The following is a 23,545-nucleotide window of genomic DNA, read 5'->3' as shown; positions in this document are numbered from 1 at the left end:
ATGGCCTGTTTTCTGAAACGGATTATAACGATTTTTACATTTCTTTCTTAAATTGTGAACAGATAACTTGGAAATCCACTCTTTAAGTAACTGGTAACAATATTTTCCCATTCATCTAACAATTTGTCTCAATTTACTTTTTTTAGCGCAAAAGAATTTAGTGCCATCTGAACATATTCACTTAAAAACTGCACCTATGCACTGACTTCCTAATTTGATTTTCATAAAATCAAGTTGGTCTGGTGCTTTTTTTTCTAATAAAAAACAACTGATGTTCACTGGTTCTCTTTCATTTACAGAAACTTGCTCCTTAGGATATACTTTAAATTATACATACAGGATATTCTACATTTAATTTAGATGACATCTGGCCAGAATCGTTGTAGCAGCTGAGAAAACCAAGCCAGTATCAGTGATAATGGCTAAAAAAAGGCTCTTGGAGAAAATGGATTCTTTCCTTTCTCTCATGTATTCTGCTATGATTATGCTCACAACAAACCAAACCTGCTTTTACTGCCTCTCATATGAGTCAGTTTTATATGTTCAAGAACTTACAAGTACATTGTTTTAAGTTACTCACAGGGTTTGACTTCATCTCCATGAGGTTGTCTAAGATACGAGTAACAGGTAGATTCTGTGGAAGAGATTAGTATTTTGTCAAATATTAGAACAATAATAAACCAAAGTTCTATTAATAAAAGAACCTAATCATGTTCACTGTATTTCCATTTGTGGCTAAATTTTTAATCTAATCATAAAATATACATAAGCACATAAACCATTTTACAGTTAAGTATACTTACTTTTTAATTAAACATATTCTAATAATAAATATTCTGTGATATAAGTATCACTTGGCACTACTCATAATTCCATAGAAAGAAATATAATTCTAAATCAAAAGCTCTCTTTAATGTGCAGGTGTATTTAGGTTTTAGTACAAATACATGTTTTGGCTTTTTATTTTGTTTGATGTTTGTTTTTTCAGTACTAGGGACTACAAGCTTTTGTTGTGAAAAAATAAGCATCTCATTTTTTTTTTCATTTTCTTTCTGCTGCTTGTAAAAGTTTTCTTTTAAAAATAGTTACTTTTGAAGTTTGTGAAAATGTATGAGAGATTAAATGACCTAACAGAGTTCATTTCTCATGTATGTTCTTCTCAACCAAAATGATATGTGTGCTCTTTGAAATATGGGGAAATGGATATATATACTACTTCCCTGACCATTTTCATTTGCCTGTAAATCCCAAAATATTCAATAACATACTGCACTGTCTACTTATAGAACAAATTACACTTTGAGCTTGAGATGTACAACACTTTGATGTTGGTAGAAAATTGCCTCCTGACATGTTTACATGCTTTGGAATATGAAATACTATTGTTACATTTAATCTGATGATTTTTGTCACTGTTTGAACATAATGACACAGAATACAGGAAAGTTTACTAAGGGACTGCTATGTCCATTTAGACTACATTCCTACTGGCATGGTATTCTGCCCGCTTTTAACTGATATTTTCTTTGTGAGCTGTACAGCATGTTCTGGAAAGAACAGTTTTGTATCTTAGAGACTTCTTACAAGAAAGATGACATTAAATCTGATGATTCAAAAACTGTAGATAACGTATTACCATTTTACAAACAGACTGAAAGAAATTTTAGTTTTCTTAGGTCATAACACATTGTTACTAAAATGGACTATCATTAGGGAAATTCTGCTTTGCTGAGACAAAAATATGCATTTTTTTCTCTTTTTCTCTAGATCAGTAAGTCAAAACCTTTTGATTCTATCAGGCAAGTAAAATTAAAGCTATATTTCACTCTGATATTTGTGTTGGTCAGCAATTTTTTAATATAAACATGAGCACCAAATGTTCAAGCTGACTGAATGTATTCCTGTATTCTATTTAGAATTTAAAGAAAAAAAACCTATGCAACAATAAAGAACCATGATGAATCCGCAAAGCATTTCACAACATGGATGAATCTGGAGGACATTATGCTGAGTGAAATATGTTAATCATAAAAAAACAAATATTTTATGAGACCACTATCATAAAAACCCAAGAAAAGGTTTACACACAGAAAAAAACAATCTTAGATGGTTACAAGGGAGGGGAAATCACTAACTACAGAGTGGACAAGTGGTAACTCTGGTGAAGTGAAAGACAACACATGATATAGGGGAAGTCAGCAAAACTTGACCAAAGCAAAGTCACAGAAGCTTCCTAGACACATCCGGACACCTTGAGGGACTGAGTTACTGGGGCTGAGGGTTGGGGATCATGGTCTTGGGGGATATCTAGGTCAACCTGCATAACATACTTCATAAAGAAAATATTCTATTTTGCACTTTGGTGAGTAGTGTCTGGGGTCTTAAAAGCTTGTGAGCGGCCATCTAAGGTACATCTATTGGTCCCATCCCATCCGGAGCAAATGAGAATGAAGAAAACCAAAGAGAAGGCAAATACTAGTCCAAAGGACTAATGGACTACATGAACCACAGCCTCCACCAGCCTAAGCCCAGAAGAATTAGATGGTGCCCAGCTACCACCACTGACCACTCTGACAGGGATCACAATAGAGGGTCCCAAACAGACCTGGAGAAAAATGTAGGACAAAATTCAAATTCACAGAACACAAAAAAAGACCAGACTTGCTGGTCTGACAGACTGGAGGAACCCCCAAGAATATGGCCCCTGGATACCCTGCTAACTCAGAACTGAAGCCACTCCTGAAGTCCACTTTTCAGGCAAAGATTAGGCAGGCCTATAAAACAAACAATAACACACGTGAAGAACATGCTTCTTAGTTTAATCAAGTATAGGAGACTAAATGGACAACACTTCCCCAAAAGCAAAGAGGAAACAGCAGGAACGGACAGAAAAACTAGACAAATGAACACGGGGAACACGGGATGAAATGGGAAAGACGGAGGGTACTGACACATTGCAGGGATTGCAACTAATATCACAAAACAATTTGTGTATAAATTTTTGAATGAGAAACTAATTTGTACTGTAAACTTTCACCTGAAACACAATTATAAAAAAAAAAGCATCTCAAATTTTTACCTTTTGGGTTTTGTTTCAAATAAAATTGAGTTTCATTATTTAAGTCTAAACCATAAATTCCTCTGAAGAATAAATGAGTGCAAATTTAAATATATAGAAATGTTTTCCAAAGGCAAAAAGTACAATCATATATTTGTTCCAAGTAATACCAACAAAAGATGATGAAGTAATTTGCAACATAACAGGAAGAAGTAATTTTAAAAAATTCTGGAGCAAGGAAACATTATAAATTATTTTATAAGAGTTTACTAAAATTGAGAGTTGTCTATTTCTCTATACTGAATTCTCTGTTTAGCGCCCTGAATTGCACTATTAGACTGATACAATGGAAATTCAGAAAAGATTTTATGTAGTGGTAAAAACCACAGGGTCATATTTATTATACTTCTGAATATATTGGAAAATTGAATATTTATGATTCAAATAAATCTCATGTTAAATCTTCATTTAGTATAAAAATGAGATTTTTCTAAGAGGTACAATTAATTAAATTGTACTTTGTATTTTTATAGCTCTTCTATCTACTTCTGAAAGATCGTAGCCATTGAAAACCCTATGGAACACAGTTCTACTCTGAAACACATAGGATTGTCATGAGTCGGAATCGACTAAGACAGCAACTAGTTTGGTTTTTGTTTCATATCTGAAGACTAGCCTGCTAGTCAATATAACATGAAAAAAATTTAGTTCTAGCGTAACAGTCTAAATAACTCAAGAGACATGTCCAGAGATAATTCATTCTTACGTTTTTGTCTCGTCTTTACAACCACATAACAGCAAACCAATAATCTACCACTGCTGCATCAATATTCACATGCTGTCATAGATTAGGAAACCCTGGTAGTGTAGTGGTTAACAGCTACGACTGCTAACCAAAAGGTTAGCAGTTTGAATCCACCAGGCGTTCCTTAAGAGAGAGATTATTTCAGCAAATAAAGCAAAGAAAGTCAAACAGAAGACTTAAATTATGCAACTTTGTGCTACATTATTCATCATCATATTCTTCTAGGAGGCACTAGGAGGCACAAATTACTGAGAATTTTACAAGGGTGAAACAGAACTAATCTCTGGCAGTCTCTTCTTCTCTGCTATCTCTCACCTCTCAGTTCCAAGACTGCCCCAGATCTCCCACTGCAGTACTTTTAACTTCAGTCCTTAGGAAAAGGTAGCTTTAAAATACGGTACTATGACTATGACTTTAAATACAGACACAGACACAGGCACAGACACAGACACAGGCACACACACGAAATAATGTCCAGGTTTGGGAAGGATGCAGAGGAACAGACATTCAAACACTGTCGTAGTACTGTAAGTCAGTACAATTTCTTGGGAGGGAGATTTGGTGATATTTATCAGGAACAATTAAAAATATTCACACATCTTGATTTCATAATCCAATTCTAGGAATTTATCATACAGAATTAATCAAGGGATGAATACCGACCCAGAAAAAAAGCTAACATTTAAAACCGGGGTGTGCATTGTTCAATACCCTTTTTTTTTAAACAACAAAAAAGGTCATATCAGACTTAATATTTTGTAGTATGACTTTCATTTTTACTTCATGATATAAAATGAACCACCTTTCCAAGTCAATAAATATTTATTTTAATATTGAACCTACAAATTCTTATTAATGTCCACTTTTTTTTCTTCTTGAAGACATCACTGGTAGTAGTGGCAGAAATGTTATACAGATAGGACTAAGTGCTGATCATTTCAAATTTTACTTTTGTAAGTGAGAAACTACAGCAAAGCTGTATGTTATTTACAATACTGAGAAAAGCAAAAGGATTTGAGGTCATAAGGTATATGATTTCTTTTTATATTTTAAGAACTTAACTCAGGATAAAAAACTTGTGTTGGCACAACTAAAATATTTTGCCGATGATTAGTTTAGACATCTCTTACAGCGATCATTAGGGAGCATAATGGTACTGTGTGGCTATAAAGTAATAAGCTCAAAAAGTAATTATGATCATCCTAAAGTCTGTAATTTCTCAATGGTATGAGGTGTTTGTTATAAGGATTAAAAAAAAAAAAAAAAAAAAAGTCTGTAATTTCTCAATGGTATGAGGTGTTTGTTATAAGGATTACTTTCTGTTAAAAGAATCTTACTATTTAGATTGTTTTTGAACAGTGACATGTTAAGATAAATATGTAATTTTCTTTAAAAATGAATTAAAGTACATGTGATTATCCAATAACCAGTCTTGCTAGCAAAAGGCAGACATTACCTTTGGAAACAGTGGTCCCCTTTTGTCTCATAAGACAAAATCATCTTGTTCAGAGTTGATAACAAATAGTGTGGTGCTAGGCTAAGCTGTGAAGTATAGTATGCTGGTCTCCAAGATGCCCAACTTCCTATTTTTGTGTCTTTTCACCTTTTGCAATCAAAGGGGGTGAAGATAAGCTGGCACAGGGCAGTACTGTGAACCAATAAAGTGCAGATTAAGTATTTAGTAGTAGCTCATTACCACAGAGAGGCAGAATGGGAGGAACTGAAAATAATTCCAGAGAAGGGTAATAAGGATAAAAAAGTATTGCCAAGTACTTAGGAAATAAGGCAATCTGGAATGTAACTGAAGGGAAAGTTTGGAAAGTAATCCGCCTTTTAATTAAATAATGCAAATTAGGATTTTTCACTGTTCTTCATTAACATTACAGTTTTTATAATAAAATGCTATTCATTTACCAAATAAAGAATTGAACACCTACTTTATTTAAGGTGCTATGGAAAATCTGGAAACACTGGTGGCATAGTAGTTAAGTGCTATGGCTGCTAACCAAAGGGTCAGCAGTTCGAATCCACCAGGCACTCCTTGGAAACTCTACGGGGCAATTCTACTCTGTCCTATAGCGTCACTATGAGTCGGAATTGACTCGGTGGCAATGGGTTCAGGTTATGAAAAATCTAAAGATGGAAAAGACAAATTCCTTGCCCTCAAGGAACACATATAATCAAAAAGAATCAAACCAAACTCATTGCTGTTGAGTGGATTCCAACTCGTGGCAACCCCATGTGCAGAGCAGGACTATACTCTGTTGGGGTTTCAAGGCTATGACCGTTTGGAAGCAGATCACCAGGCCTTTCTTCTGACGCACCTCTGGGTGGGTTCAAACTGCCCTGGCCACCTTTCAATTAGTAGTCGGACACTTAGCCATTTGCACCACGCAGGGACTCCTTATAAATAAGTCGATACAAAGCACCATAGGTAAACATCACTAGAAAGATAAAAAGTGTGGAGGAAGTTCAGAGAAAGAAAAGATCATCTTTTAGTTGTTTTTTTTTTTTTTTTTCCTGAAACGACTAAACAATATTCAGATCTAAACAACTGATTATTAACTTCTCTTATTCTGGCCTTCAAAATCCTTCTCATTACAAACTTAAGCATGAAATATGTCATCTCATATTTGTCTTAAAATATTCCAGTAAAAATAAAAAACGTAAGTGGGGTAGATGAAACAAGAATGGAAGAATGTTGAGTACTGAAACTTGGTGAAGGGTTCAGAAGGGCTTAACGTATTTTTTATTTACGTAATAAAAAGTAAAAAAAAAAAAATCTGGCTTAAACCAAACCAATCCTAATATATATTTTACTTCAGAATATAGATAAACCACCATAGAAAACCCATAGAGACACAAAATCATTAAAAGATGTTCTATTTATAAAACTAAGACTGTCATTCCAAAATGAAGTGTGAAATCAAGCTCTAGCTTCATTACCCTAAAACATTTATTTCCTACTTTAAGTGATATTTTATTTATTCGAATTTAGACAGGCAGTAGTCTTTACACTATTAAGTTCACTGGCTTATTAATATTCTTTTAATATATGTTAAAACTTAAATGATATTCATTATGTTATAAGCAGTTCATTACTCTAAATAGGTTAAATTCATTCTTTCAATTAATGTACTTTCACAAAACCAAATGGTAGTTATGGGGAAATCAAAACATCAGGAAAGTCCAAATGAGCAAATCTTTTAAAAAAGGAAGCATGAAATTACAGAGCTCTGAGCCACCCATGTAGAAATACCCTAATATCCTTAAAGTACCGATAAAGGAGCCTTGGATTTTACTTTATTCTTAATATATGTAACTTGAATAAAACCAGAAGTTGCTCTGACTAAGCAATCAACTTGTCAAAATTTATCTAATTTTACTAGTATGTTTTCTAACAACTGTACTTACTTGCTGTTTCAATACCAGGTTCTTCACTCCTTCCATCACAAACTGTGATCCTGTATTCATGACTCGTGATAAAAGACTAGGAGCGAAAGAGAGAAGACCACACTAAGTAAAAACTACCTCTCCAATTTATTACATGAAAATATTTGCCTGATTACACACCACAAAACACATGCCAATGCTTAGTGCAACACCTGGGTTCTCACTGAACAGAAGGGCCTGGGGAACTTCTGTATCCGTGGAAACCACGGCTGCAGTTTTACTTGACAACAAGACAGTAATAAAATACTCTGATTAGTAATCGTTACTAATAAAATGTGAAAAATACCTGCCTTTAAAATGAACAATTTAAGTGCTTAGCCTTTGCTACAGGTTTAGCTGAATTATAATTTGGAGAGGATTCCTTACCTTCCAGGTTGCCTTAATGCTAAAATAATAATATTCAAATGACTTGCTTTAGGAGTTCAAAACGCACTAACATATTGGGAATATATATGTCTGTATTAGGAGTTGGTCAAATTTTACTAGGCATATTGTATGCTCTCTCCCGCCCTCTATACATAAAATCATATAAAAATGTAAAGCACAACACACTTAGCAAATCTGACCTCAACTCTGAAAAATGTTTATTGTCTGAATTTTTAACAAATGCAGTGGAACAAATGACCTGCCGTATTGGTTTATATTTGTGGTTCAAAGAGTCTTTCACATGGGGTCAGAGGATGCTTCGTGGAACAGAACAGTAATCTTGCATCCTGATATCAGAAGGCGAGGGATATCCTTCAAAAGCATCCAAGATTTTCTTATAACACATTTTATTAAAATCCCCAACTAAAAAATCCATTAGGAAACTAACAGGCTTTCAATATTCAGTAAGATTTTAAGATATGAAATTAGAGGACTAATGTGTTCCTGACCTGAGCCATGGTATTTTCAATCACCTCATATGCATGTGAAAGCTGGACAACGAATAAGGAAGAAAGAAGAGTTGATGCATGTAAATTATGGTGTTGATGAAGAATACTGAATATACCATGGACTGCCAGAAGAATGAACAGGTCTGTCTTGGAAGAAGTACAGCCAGAATGCTCCTTAGAAGCGAGGATGTTGAAACTTCATCTCACGTACTGTGGACCTGTTATCAGGACGAACTATTCCCTGGAGAAGGACATCATGCTTGGTAAAGCAGAGGGTCAGCGAAAGAGAGCAAGATCCTCAATAAGATGGATCGACACAGTGGCTGCAACAATGGGCTCAAACATAGCAATGATTGTGGGGATGGTGCAGGTCTAGGCAGTGTTGTGTTCTGTTGCACATAGGGTCACTATGAGTCGGAACCAAATAGATAGCACCAAACAACAACAATGATTTTCAAAAAAATATTTTTCTTTTGCCTATCTTGTCCTTACTTCCCTCTGAAATCAAGAGATGTACAGGAAAAAATATTTTCATTAATAGAAACGAGAAAAAGTAATCTTTGTTAGGATAAATGCTACTGAGGTAATTCCTGGAACAAGGCAACTCTGAGGAGGTACGCTAACCTACACAGCAGTGTCTGAAGGTGAGGCCGACCTAGATTCATTCTGCTAAGCGCTACAGGTCCTGACTTACGCCAAGCATTTTTGTTTTGAATACTGTTTCATTAAAACCAGTAGTGTGTGGTGGGGCTGGGATAAACTTGCTTTTTCTGGACCTCATGCTTTTATTCTAGCTCTGAAAAATAAGCTAAGAATTTGGAACTAGTGTGGTATGGAAAAGTGTAGACAAAGTTACCTTCTTTAGCTTCTTTGAAAATTACATATATTTTATAGAATTCTCTGGAGTCAGAGTCATATGCACCTCTGGGGACTTCCTACCTATTATTTAGCAGTATGCCCAGATCTATCTTGAAGCTAGGCATGTTGACATTTATTCTGTATCGTAATGAAAACATGCTGCATTCAAAATGTCAGAGATTGTGTTTTTAAAGCATGAAGTCTAATTACGATTTAGAGTACAAACATTCAGTCAGAATTATTAAAAACTTACCCCATTGATTTAGCTGTAGTGTTGCCATAGCTGGCAGGAGTTGAGGCCATCTTTGCAAAAGCCCTATAAGATAAGAAAGTTATGTTTAAAAGCTGCCATTTATCAAAGTTGACATTCAGTGTCATGGTATTAAACTATTGACCAACTCACTATGCAGGCATTTTCTGAAGAGAAATAATTTTTCAAGTAGTATAACTACATCACAATTAGTACTGAAAAACTGAGATTCTTTAAAAAGCACAAATGCATTAGTTCCCCAAACGTCAATGACTTTTCTTACTCTTTTTTTCTTTTTTATATTTGATCATTAAAGACTGAGACAAGGGCTTGCTGACTTAAAAGAACAACTATGTAATGATGAAGTTTAGTCTCTTTGTTGTGCCCCACAATCCATACTTTCTCATTCCGAGAGGAATACAGGCCTTTGCTCATGCTGTCCTCTGGGGGTAGAAACTCATAGCCCTCTTTTCCAACAGAAATTGTACATTTTAAGATTCAGCTTAAAACCACTTCCTTTATGAACACTTTCCTAATTCTACTACCCAAATGATTTTTCGTTTTAGTTATGCTCTATATCATACACTTTTACACTTGTTCCAAACAGTCATTTATTTAATCATTTAAAATTTTTTCATGTGTGTGAAAATATACACAGCAAAGGATATGCCATTTATTTTTAACTCTTTCTAAACGGCCAGAATCTCTTTAAACTACAGGATTTTTGAAGACTGGGCAAAAGATGACACTTAAATTTGTTTTTTAAAATAATATTTTCTTCTGGGAATATTTTCACCATAGATAATCCAGAAAATATAGGATGCTCCCGGAAGAATCCTACCACTTTGTGGTAACCACTGTTAGGATTTTGCTATGTATTCTTCTAGTCTTTTCACATATGCATGTATACTTAATTTTAAAATCAAAGCTAGTATATTGTTTGTACTGTTCTGTAACACATTTTCATTAATAGCATATCATATTTTTATGTCATTCAGTATTCTTTTATAATATGATTCTTAATTATTTAAACATTTCTGTAAATAAATGGTGGCCACCTATGTACAAGAAAGCTTTAGGAGAGTAAATACAACGAGAATTACTAAGATGTGGTCATTGAAATGCTAACAATATTCAATCTCAATCTTGACAAAATCTGCCAGTGATACAACTAGAAAATCCCAAACACAAGAATTTCAGTCTTGCTCAGATTTTCAGAGAGCAGAACACGAATCAACTGTTCTCAGCACCGATTCCGATATCTGCTCTTAACAAAAAAAAAAAAAAAATTTTTTTTCTTCCTACCAGAAACAATTACATCTAAACCAAAACCAAAAAAACCAAACCCACTGCCATTGAGTCAATTCCAACTCATGGCGACCCTATATGACAAAGCAGATCTGCCCCCATGGGGTTTCCAAGGAGTGCCTGGTAGATCTGAACGGCCCACCTTTTGGTTAGCAGCCATGGGTCTTAACCACTACCCCACCAGGGTAAAAGTTAAATAGTAGTACATTTATATGGCTGAATATTATGTCACTAAATATTACCAACAGAGATTTAAAGACAATGAGAGACTAGCATGATAAAAATTAATGGAAAAATAGAATACAGAACTGTATAATGACTTCTCAATTTTTAGAAACATACTATCTGTAATATGCATACAGAAATGGAAGGATGTACAGTAACATTTACCTGTAGTCTCTGGACAATGAGATTACAGGTAAATTTTTTCTTCTTCATACCTTTCTGAGTTTTCTAAATTTTCGATAAACTGGTATAATTCTTGTAATTAGAAAGAAAAATACACCTTACAAATTAGGGATTATATAATTTGCAACCACATGAAAAGATGCCCAAGAATGCCTTCCCACTAAACCAGGTGCCACTGAACTGATTCTGACTCACGTTGACCCATGTGTGTCAGAGTAGAACTGTGCTCCACAGGGTTTTCCAGGAATGATTTTTTGGAAGTGGATCACCAGGCCTTTGTTCTGAGGCACTTCTGATGGGCTCGAACCACCAACCTTTCGGTTAGCAGCTGAAGGCACTGACTGTTGTGCCACTGTGGGACTTCTTAATATTTTATTAAGGAATTTTACATAACTCATAACCTAAATTTACATAATGCATAACACTGATGTATGCCACACAGCCAAATGTGTAAGTGTATACATTACAAAAACCGGAAAAGAGAGTTTTAGCTTTTCTTTTTAAACAAAGACTTGTTGTGTATTTTTTTCTTAACACAACAATGAAACGGTGAAAAGGGAATTTGGAAAAAAACAAACAGAAGTATAGTCAATAAAAAGCACTCATAAACCCACCACCCAGAGATAACCACTGTTAACAACTTGGTATATTTCTTTTGCTATGTGTATTTTTGACACAACTGAGATCAGAAAGCATATTCAATGTTACAGTCTTTAAATTTTTTATTATTTTAAAACATTTTGAATGTAATGTTCACTGTACAAAGTTTGGAAAATAAAGGAAAGCACCCAAAAGGAAAAAAATTCTACCACTTGGAGTTATCTACCATTAACATTTAGGTGTGTGTCATTTCAGTTACATAATTATACGTATATATGTGCATATTCACACACATAGACAAATATAGATGGACAAATGGATACAGAATAGGAATCATACTGTAAAAAATGTCACCTAAATCTTGGCTCAAGTGTCACCTATCCGAAGGCTTTCCGTGATCTTAATAAATTTAGTCATCACCCCCAAGAAGGTACTATCATATCACTTAGTTTTATTTTCTTTACATCACTTAACCCTTTGGTGATCTAATTATTTTCTGCTTTGAATTTTTTGTTGATACCATTATGTTTTCATTAATGGAAGCATGCTGAATCACTGAGTGTCATGTCTGAATTTTTGGTAGGTAGCGTGGATTTTTTTTTTCTTGCCCTCTCCCACAAGCCTACCCTAAATATTTAGTGGTACATATGAAGTACCACTAATTATACTCTAGAATCCCCACCAGGGTCTACTGGTACATACATGTAACATATAAAAATTTTCCAAAATTTCTGTTTTTTTTACCAAAAATTCAGACACCTCATACAATACCCCATAAAAACAGTCATTTGTGGCACATGCCTGTTTCTTCAGTTTCAGTCACAACAGTCCCTGCCTTGTGGCTCCATGCACTGCCGGTGGTACAGCAGTTTCCCATTAAACCCCAGAAGCCGAAAAAGTTCATGGTCGCTATATGTACCACTGGGCACAAAAGGGCTAATATGATTTAACATTATTCTGTTGATTGATTTGCTTATTTGTTGACTTTTTTTGTACTCCCAACAGAAATGTAAGTTCAATGAGAGCAGGGGCATTGCTTATTATCTTCACTATTCTATTTCCAATGTCTAGAAGAATCCCTGAGACAAGGGACATATTTAACATACAAACCAACGGATAGTGCTGTAATCTGTTTTTTTTTACTTAATAATATGAACATTTCTCAATGTCATTACATAGTCTTCTACAACATGATTTTTAATGATTCAATTGCCTTCTATCTATGGAAATGCCATAATTTATTAATCCTATTGCTGGGCATTTAGGTCGGTTTTCAAAATTTCATTATTTAATTGCTTCTAAGATTATACAATTCCACTGATTTCTCTGGGATAAATCCTTCCAAGGAGAAGTGCTAGGTCTGAGCTTCTCTTTGAAACATTTTTGTACCATCCAGAAAAATCATGTTAATTTATAGTCTTGCTAGCAGAGTGTGAATGTACCAATTAATTTTCCTGTAATCTTGGCACAATATTTTCTAAACCTCCGCATTATGTTAATCTGCATTTCTACTGAAATGCATTGCTAATGAAATTAAATTTTTCTTCTAATGTTTTTAAGGCATTTTAGTCTTTGCCTTTCCCACCTTCTCAGTAGAGAATATACAAAGCTTGTCTAGGAAAGCAAGGCATCACTGTTTCATGTAATTTTAAGTTGTGGATAAGGTGGGCCGGATTGGAAATACTTATGTCAACGACTAAGAAACACCAAGGATTGTTCAACTGTCTTAGTAGCATTTCAATTTACTTGGAAACTCAATCTCAATTGTGTTCTCTAAAAGGATAAGAATTAAAGAAGAAAAAAATACTTACTTCCACTGTTTGATATATTGTAAGGGATTAAGGTTACACCCTGCATCAGTCAAAGCTTTTTTGTATTGTTCCAAATCAGCCTGAAATAAGCAAACAAGTGTACGACAAAAAAATTTTACTTTCAGAACAAGAAGACCGTTTTGTTTGTCATCTGAATCATCAAAAAGTTACATCAAAGGTATGAGTTTAAATTCTAAGCACACAAGTACAGTGGAATCACATCTTAAATGAGTTCCCAAGTCAGCACCTAAGACAAAAATCACATATAATAAAAATTACCTCTGACCATCTCCTAAGTCACCTATTCTTTGTCATCCCTCAATAAGTCTAACAAAGTCAGTTTTCCTTCACTGTTGAAATAGATTGCTTTTCCCTGAGATAAACACTAGATAAAGGATTTGGCTTGACAAAGAATATTTCACAAATGGAAAGCAAAATCAAAATGTGAGATGGTCACACTTTTAAGAGACACAAGGGGAAATGACATCAAATGAAAGGAGCTGCAGATTCAGGTTTCCTATCTCACATTCATTTTAGGGGTCCAGACTCATCAACTGTAGTTTTTAAATTGTTCTTTTTTGCTTGTTTTATTTCCTGATGAGCAAGTCTAGTTGAATTCATGTAAGTTAAATTTAACAATTTCAAAGGAAAGAACCTTTAACCTGACAATCCGCCACAGATTTTTAATCTGACATCAGTAGTCATAATTTGCTTCAAACCTCTAAACGGTCACTTAAAAACTTATGAAAAGACCTCATCTTTACTGAAAATAAATGATATAGTCAAATTAAGGAAATCTTGAATAAAGTTTGAAAATCATATATTCTTAAGAAAATATTATAAATAGGCTACTAGTATTCTCTAATAAATAGGTAAGCTTCCATTATTGAGAGAAAGATCTCTGAAAAGAAAACCACTTTCTTATACTGATTTAAAAGTCAAGAGATGTATTCCCAGGGTAAAAAAGAATTGGCCTAATGCCAACTGCTGTTTTAACACATCAAAGATTTTTGACCAAGAAAAGCCTTACAGTCTATCAGGTATTAAAAAAATAATTGTTACCAGCAAAGGAAAAGTGGTTCCAATAGCCATACTACTCCAGATGCCATCTCTGAATTTCCTAATGCTTACTGCTCATCCATTAAAACCATACGGTTAACTACACAGAGCTAACATCAGAAAAAAGCCAACAGGTCTCTGACCCAATGAGAAGTCTGACACCAAAATCACTGCTTTCCTTTACCCTAAGTCAGTTACCTGTACATACTTAAGAAATTGCTTTTTTTACAAAAGCAATTCATGGTTCATTACAGAAAAAGGAAAAAAAAAAAATTATCCACAATCCATTCACTCAGCTTTTTTAAAATCTGCTTTTAGAAAGGAAAATTTGTCATTTTCTAATCATTTTTAGAAAGTTATTCTGGTATTAAACACTATCTACATCATTGCATTATACAGCATCTCAACTTTATTTTTATATGAACCTGCCATGTGACAAATATCTGAAGTTTAGTCTTAGTAAATTATAATAGTATTTATATAACTTTTTATACTTTTGATATTTTCCTCCAAATTACTCCTCTATTTTGGACATTGGTTTTAAAACAAGCATAAAATATTATTAAATATTTACTTTAGCTTAAAGATAAATTCTTCAGAGGGCAAGTAACGATTAGTGGGTACAGCTTAAAGAAATGAAACTTCTAAGGCCACATGAATAAGAGCCATCTTTCAAAGCTTGTTAACTTAGTTTAAAAATAGTTATTTTCCAAAAATAAGAATTTTGGCCACTAGAATTTAGTTCATATTACAATTTAAAAGCAGTCCGACATTTCATGAGTGCATAGTTTCCCCAGTGACAATAAATACTGCTATAAAACTCAGCAGTAAATAGAACTAGCGTTGACAAATTGTTTTTCTTTTAAAGAAAAGAATGAAGCAGTTACTTGGCCATAATGTTTTTTGCTTCTATTTTTGAAATTCTAACTGTAGCAGTTACTCTGCAAACAAGCATTCCCCCTTCCTCCCAATATGAATACAGAGGACATACCTCAGAAGGTGCCTGCTGTGTGCTTATGTAATAGATAAGAAACAGCCTCATTTTATCTTCTGGAGTACCTGCTACATAGGGGAAAACAGATTTTTAAAAAATTTCATAATTCTGGTTATCATGTGTTATGATACATTAGACATTTATAAAAACCGAAAAACCTAAACCCGTTGCCATCAAGTCAATTCCAACTCACAGCAAACCTACAGGACAGAGCAGAACTGCCCCATAGGGTTTCCAAGGAGCTGCTGGTGGATTTGAACAGCTGACATTTTGGTTAGCAGCCGAGCTCTTAATCACTATGCTACATTTATTCCTGTAATTATTTTACTTCTGGAACAAGCTATTTTAAATGGTATTGTTTTTTAAAATTTTCATTTTCAATTGTTCACCATTAGAATGCAGGAATTTGATTGATTTTTATGTGTTGACACGGTACCTTGTAGACTTGCTAAATTCACTAAAAGTTCTAAGAGTTTTTTTTGTAGATCCCTTGGGATTTTCTACGTAGCTATTTTAATATCTTTGTCAGATAATTCCATTTGTGACATCTCAGCTTTGGCATCTGTTCATAGTCTTTTCTCATGTGGGTTGAGTTTCCCAGTACTTAGAATGTTGAGGAATTTTGGATTGTATCTAGACATTTTAAAATCTAAATTATAAGATTCTGGGTCTTGTTTAAATTCCAGGAGAGTATGCTGATATTTTCATTTTAGCAGGTAATTGTTCTGATAGCGTTGAGGCTGCAAGTTCTGACCAGCTGTTTCTGGGCTGTGATTCCACCATCAGTTCTGTTTTCAAAACACACTGCAGTGCTATGGAACCTGTCCCGTCACCCACTGACCAGTCTGGGAACTGGGAGGTAGTCTAGCTCTTAGTTCACTTCTCAATGTTTGGAATACTGTTGAGGATTAGATCTACACAAGTACAGTTCGGAGGTAAGCCCAGGAATTCACAACTTTATGGGGTTGTTTTCCTGTGCTCCTTCCTCTCTGCAACCCCCTTGGTACTTTGTGATTCCCTTGACCTTCCCTTTTTTTGGTGCTGCAGCTAAAAAGTTTTGGTTTCAGTTTATCTGTTTCGCTGTACATTTCCTGCAACTATGAATGCAACTGTGACGAAGTGCTAGAGGATAAATGAGAAAAAAAGCAATGGGGCTCACACTACACTCTTGGAGCCACAGCTCCTAAGACAGAAGAGGAAGGTTCCCTTTCTCTGTTTAGGGGTCTCTGGGGCCTTGCTGTTGCTTTCAATATCCTTAGCCTCTAGCATAGCCTTTTCTAATAGCTGGTACTTAACTTTGTTTAAAGAAGGAACAGTTCCCACCGTTCTTCAAGGAGAAACATATTTACTTATTTCTAGTATTAATAAAGGCCCCACCTCAGCTGAGATTTTAAGTTTCATATGATGGTAAGGGCTGGGGTGTATCCTGATATCTATAATGACAGTAATCACTAGGGAGCCAAATGGATATTATACACATGTAGCTTTTACAACTATGAGTATTCTACAGCCTGTAGCCACAGTCTAGAACCTTTTGTCACACTTAAGGCTCTCCTGTGACCACTCTCCATTTTAAAGTCTGAGTTCCCTCACTGAGCAATCTATCTTAGAGAAAAATTTTAAGCATATTCCAGAGAACTTTTTTCCTCTCTGAATAATCTAGAATAATTTGAGAATGTCAAAGACATTCTCCAGTATAACCTCAATATAACAACTATCAAAATCAGAAAATGACCATTAATACATTACTACCATCTAATCTTTAGATCTCAATGAAGTTTTACCACTATCTCTGTAATACCCTTTATTGCAAAAAGGACCAATTTCAGAATCATGTGTTGCATACAGCTGTCAGGCCTCTTTAGTCTTCTTCTGTATGAAGCAGTTCCTCAGTCTTTCCTGGACTTCCGTGGCCTTGATGCTTTGGAAGATCACAGGGTATTTTTGCAGAATATCCCACAATTAAGGTTTGTCTGATTAAGGATTCTTCATGACTATATTCAAGTTATGCCTCCTTGGCATGAATATGACAAAAGTGATGCTGTGGTCTTCACAATGCATCCTATTGGGTGGTGCACTATTTTGTTATGTCTCATTACTGACGATGTTTACTGTGATTACCTGATAGGGTGTCTCGGTTATCTAATGCTGCTATAACAAAAATATCACAAGTGGGTGGCTTTAACAAAGAGAAATTTATTCTCTCACAGTCTAGTAGGCTACAAGTCCAAATCCAGGGTGTCAGCTTTAGGGGAAGACTTTCTCTCTCTGTCAGCTCTGGAGGAAGGTCCTTGTTATCAATCTTTCCTTGGTTGAGGAGCTTCTCAGTGCAGGAACCCTGGGTTCAAAGACACACTATTCTCTTGGCTCTTGTTTCTTGGTGGTATGAGGTCCCAGCTCTCTGTTCACTTCTCTCTCCTTTTATCTCTTGTAAGATAAAAGGTGGTGCAGGCCACACCCCAGGGAAACTTTCTTTACATTGGTCAGGGGTGTGACTTGTGAATGGGTATTACATCCACCTCAATCCTCTTCAGCATAATCCAATCCTGCCTCATTAACCACAGGCAGAGATTAAGATTTACAACACATAGGAAAATTTCATCAATCACGAAATGGAGGACAACCACACAATACTGAGTATCATAGCCTAGCCATACTGACACACATATTTTTGGGGGACACAATTCAATCCATGACATAGGGTATCCATTAGGATTCTCCACTGTAAAGTTATTCTTTCTTTATTTGTAATTAGTATTTTCTGTGGAGAGGTACTTTGAAAGTATAAATATTCTGTAGATATTCAATTTATTTATTATATCTGTATGGACTCATGGTCTCCTATTTCATTCAGTGGGCTATAATCCAGTACAATTATTATTTATGTTGATGCTCGAATTGTCATGATGTGGCTGCTGGGAGTTTCTTCAGGCAGACTTTTGGGTCCTTTTGATTGTCGTGTCATTTTTTGAGTGCTTCCCTTGCTTTTTGGCACAACAAAACTTCTGGCTTATTTTGTACTTTCCCTCCCTGAGTCCTCAAATCAGCCATTTCTCCAATGAGCCCTAGTGGAAAATCTATCATTAGAAGCCAAAATCTTTACTATTGACATATGGCTGCTTCCAGGTCCTTTCAGTTGACAGAACTAGAGAATACACATATGTGTGTACGTGCATGCACACATGTGCACACACACACCTGTATTTATTTCTGTATCTCTCAAATCTGTCAAATATATAGTGAAACAAGTAAGTTCACATCTCCAGTTCCAACCCAGCACTACAGGATTCATTCCAGTTTTCTATCTTTTCATATTTGTAACTCCCTTCTCTGACAATGGGAAGCCTGGCTCCCTTTATATTGCCCTATATATTTACTTATTTAATCACTCTCCTGTACATAGCAAATCTCTCTTCTCTACTGCCATCCCCTCACCTGCATGTATGCCCCTCTCAGTGTACTTGGACTCAGATTCTCTATAATGGACCTACTCACATGCTTCTCACCTGACATGGCCCACAATGGGTTGCCTCTGTGTAGGGCTACCCTTTTCAGTATGTTTGGGCTCTTTCACGCAATGTTGGACTGCCCCTAATGTGGACACCCTGCACAGCTTTCCTGGACTTTGACACCTCATACCAGATTACTCATCTGCCTTCCCTCCCACATAAATGCCCTCCTACCTACTCCTGCTCAGGTTCCAATACCCTGTTGTGGGCTAAAATGGCAACAGGAGACTGCCATTTTGCATGACTGGTATTCTGGTGCCACTTGCCCTGCCCCACCTAATGTCTTAAGGAATAAACTGTATAAGAAAGGAGGAGGAAAGGAAAGAGAAGGGTTCTGATTTTTTATCAAGACACTTATTTGTCTCAACTTTACTCAAAACTTATTGTATATAACAAAGAATAGTTCTTAAGTGACAGACATATATAACCCTGTTCACTGTAAAGTATATATACTTTCAAAATGTTAGGTTCACATGACAGATCTAGCTTTTTAAAAGGGTAATTAAGCAGTACTTAAGGGTTCTCAGAGGTTTTTATGTATGAAACCTTTAATTACAATACAATCTAGATTTTTTTGTTACTTTCCAATTGGGAATAAAATCTAAAACTCATACCAAAACTGTAACTCAAAAACCATCATCATTAGCCAAATAGCTTATATGCACAATGGGTCTTAGGCTGTTCATCCATTTTGGAAAACAAATGAAATTTGAATTGTAAACTACTCTGAATTGATCAACAAGTCTCTAAAGTTTAGAAAATTTCAGAAACTAAAACACTTTATAGATAGACCCTATGATTACTATAATTGACAGGAATTGTTAGATTACCTTTTCTAAGCACAAATAGTTACAGCTTGTTTTAAGAAAATCAAGCATGCAAATATTTCGATAAATATCCACATAAAAGGACTGGCCACTGAGTTCCTTTAAAAAGTGAATTCCCTAAACATTTATAATAGAACTCATATTAGATACATTTTCTTGGAAAACTGTTTAAGGGTAAACCAAAGTATACCTGTAATCAAAATACATCACTTAGAGATATCAATTTTGAATCTAAATGTTATACCTTCTTCCTGGAACTAGCAGAAATTGAGGTTTGGATATATGACTTTAAACAAATGAATAAAAAGAACATTTAAATACTATCAAGGAAAAGTTCGATAAAATAAAATGAAAACCATTTTTCCACTTTAAGAGCTGCTGTGCTGCAAACCTGTCAGTAAATCTCTCATTTAATTACCTCATTATTGGCACCAACTGCTGGAAAAACAATAATTCTATTCAGATTTTACTCAAATAGAAAATGCTGGATTCATCAGACGTGAAACTTGTATTAACCTCAAATTTATGATACATACCATCAGGGTCTGATATTATATCCAGAAGAGATTTATCCAGAGTAGTTTTGCTCATTATTTTTTCTTCATATTCAAAATATACATCTAGTTTTCTTGTCTGTTCCAAAATAAATACTTGATTAGAATACATTAAGTAATGAAAATATACTAAGGGTCTTTAGCTTACAAGTTTCTATAGTCCATCATCAATCTTAAAAGCAAATGTTCACTTCCTAATAGAACCTATTTTAAAGTTTCTTACTTTTTTTTTTATCATACACTTAGTGTAGAAAAAAATAGATTGACTATTTTGTTCACCACATTTTACTTATAAATTCAGAATTACTGCTTCGTGACACACATACATTAGCAAAGATAAAAATCACATAAATCTCTATTATTGTACTTATTAGTAACTAGCATACAAATCATATTACATTCCATGCAAATTAATGTCAGGTAGTCATGGTATGTTTACTTTTTTAGTGTACAAATCCACATATTTCCACTCTAACTGGACAGAAAGCTATACCAGTTGAACTATATTTCATGATTATTTTTTATAACACTCTTTTTCCTCATCAATTCTTCTACTTAATACTCTGAAGCTTTAGACAATGGGAAAGCAGTCAAATCTATCTTTTCTGTATGATACCTTTTAAAATTCTGTTGATTAAAATTATCCAAACAAAATTAACAAATTAGTATCCTCCGAAGTAAATTAAAACGATTATTATCAAGCAGCTATTATATTATACTTCAGAGAATACAAAAGAGAGAAATGAACATGTTTTCTATTTGAAGGCACATATAATCTAAGTGGGAGTAGAAACCATTCATGAGATATATTAGAACACTTAGAAACAGCATCAAAGAACAAAATCTAAATATAGAACATAACTATATTATGCTAAGACAACAGAATGAAATAATTAGCCAATTGAGGAGGAAGTGATGACTTTTTAGCTGAGTTGTGAAAGTGATCTGGAGACATGGGGAGGCAGCGAGTTCATTCCAGTTAAAGGGATCATACTGATGCGCATAGTCAGAGTGGTAGACTAAGGAATGCGTTTCACATATGGAGCAGGAAGAACAACATAAAAAGGCATACACTGGGAAGTCTCATTTCCCACCCCTGTCCTCCACCACCCCATTTCTACTTGTTTCTATAAGTATTTACTCAATTATTTCTTCTAAATTTTTTCAGTTTCTTTATACAAATATCAACAAATAAAGCCTATATTTTAATATCTCTCCCCTTTCTAACACAAAGGGCAATGTACTATATATACACTTCTTACCTTTGCTTTCATTCAACAATATATTCTGGAGACTTTTCTCTATCAGTGCACAGAGAACTTCCTAATCCGTGAGCTCTTGATTGGGAGTATAATAAGGAAACTCCTAGTATAGTTTTCCTTATTATAAAATTTCTGGCCCTTCATATTCTTCACTTACTGATAGAAGAACTATTTCTAGCTACTCTATAAAGCTATTTTAAACAGTAAAATAGATCAGAGGTAAAGTCTTAGGAATAAAAAAGTATGAAACTAAAAATAGACAAAAAAACATAAAGGCGATCCTAGGAAGAAGACCATGGTAGTGGCCGGAATGGAAAGGAAGAGGCAGATATTTAATAATCAACCTGAGATTGGATATAGAAAGCAACATAGTCAAAAAAGTCAAAGAAAACCTCTACAGAGCTAGGATGATGGTAGCAGAAATTATGTTATGTGAACCTTAGATTGGGAAACACTAACTATCTGTAGATTGAAGCCAGGGGGAAGGAAGGAGGAAGGTGATAAATTAAGTTGCCTTTTAGGCCCTTCACAATCTGACCCAGTCAACCTTTCTGTCTTACCACTATTCATTAGGTTCGGTTTCCTCTAATCACATCAAATAACTCACTGTTCATTAAACATCGTGTGTGCTTTTAATCCCCAAGTTTAGGCTCAAGTTATTCTCTAAGCACTTTTAGAATATATTCTTCCTCCATCATCTATTCAGTGAATTCTACTCATTCTTCAAGGTACAGCTGAAATCTCCTCTCTGTAGCTTCCCTGCCACTCTTTCTTTGCTCAATCTGCTCTCTCTACTTTCTGCTCCTCCCCCCTCAATCTCCTCCTTGGCTGGAAGACTATTACTTTACTTCTTTATATATTTGTCTATGATAACACTGATCACACTCTATTCTGTTCTTTGCTTAGATGTCATCCTTCTAAAACTGTAAACTCCCTGGTGTGTGTGTAATTATTTAACCCTAGGGAATCTTACACAGCATCTGGCGCATAACAAGTACTTGATAAAACGTCTGCTGGATGTCTAAGCTAAGAGCAGGCCATACACAGACCCAGGAGTCATCTTTAAAGTCATGGAATTAGATGAATGAACTTCTAGAAGTAAAAAACAGCAAGCAAAAAAAATGAAGAATCAAGTCTTTAGTGATTTAATATATAAAATTAAGTATGTTAAATGTCATAATGGAAAGGGAAGGGTACTTTATCTTACAGAAAAAACTGAAATAGCTAAGGTGAATGCTAGTCCTTAAAAATAAACATCAGACCTGAATACACTACTGAACTATGCTTCTTAACTGAGTTCATTTTGTTGTTCTCGATGTATTAATTTACTCACACTTCAACATCTGATGAGCACAGCAAATATAGTCTGAAAATAATTTGGTCTGACTGCTAGTGAGTAAGGGGTTCCTTTATGAGGTGAAGAAAACGTTCTCACGTTAGACTGTAGTAATGGTTATATAACTGTAAATATACTAAAAACCATTCAATTAGAGTAAATTTGTATCGTATGTGAATTACATCACAATAAAGCTATGAAGAAAAATGAAACTTAGAATTTAAATTTATGGATGGTGATGGAGCACCACCATCTAATAACAACAGGGGTGAAATACAGATTTTCTAACCTGCATAGAAAAACTAGTATTTATTCAGCACCTGTTATGTGCTAGGCACTTTACATGCAGGTATGGCTTTCAAATGTTTTTAAACGGTAAACCTCAGAACCCGCTTTCTCAAACCAAATCTGTAGAAACTTAAATATAATAGATAAAAGTGACCCCATTAAATATCTCCATAGAGCTCTAGGGTTCCAGAGAACCTGCTGATGTTTAAAAACTGACTTGGGTTATCTCATTTAATTTTCTAAATAACACGAACTAGGAATTATTAGTCCCATTTAAAAGAATAGAAACA

General features: G+C 34.7%; 1 protein-coding gene across 2 annotated transcripts in view; it reads right to left on the bottom strand.

Annotated features, from left to right (window-relative positions):
* Nucleotides 1–23,545, bottom strand: part of SCFD1 (sec1 family domain containing 1) — an 88,500-nt gene that overhangs the window by 13,530 nt on the left and 51,425 nt on the right. For both annotated transcript variants that reach the window (XM_049897648.1, XM_049897647.1), the window contains exons 15-20: nucleotides 20,352–20,448; nucleotides 15,477–15,547; nucleotides 13,427–13,506; nucleotides 9,303–9,365; nucleotides 7,278–7,353; nucleotides 581–634 (exon numbers count right to left, since the gene is read on the bottom strand). In XM_049897648.1, the coding sequence (XP_049753605.1) occupies nucleotides 581–634; nucleotides 7,278–7,353; nucleotides 9,303–9,365; nucleotides 13,427–13,506; nucleotides 15,477–15,547; nucleotides 20,352–20,448 (441 nt within the window). The remainder of the gene's footprint in view (nucleotides 1–580; nucleotides 635–7,277; nucleotides 7,354–9,302; nucleotides 9,366–13,426; nucleotides 13,507–15,476; nucleotides 15,548–20,351; nucleotides 20,449–23,545) is intronic.

The sequence above is a fragment of the Elephas maximus genome, chromosome 10 (assembly GCF_024166365.1).
Source record: "Elephas maximus indicus isolate mEleMax1 chromosome 10, mEleMax1 primary haplotype, whole genome shotgun sequence".
In the NCBI taxonomy this organism is placed as follows: domain Eukaryota; kingdom Metazoa; phylum Chordata; class Mammalia; order Proboscidea; family Elephantidae; genus Elephas; species Elephas maximus.
This window is presented reverse-complemented; position numbering and strand designations above follow the sequence as displayed.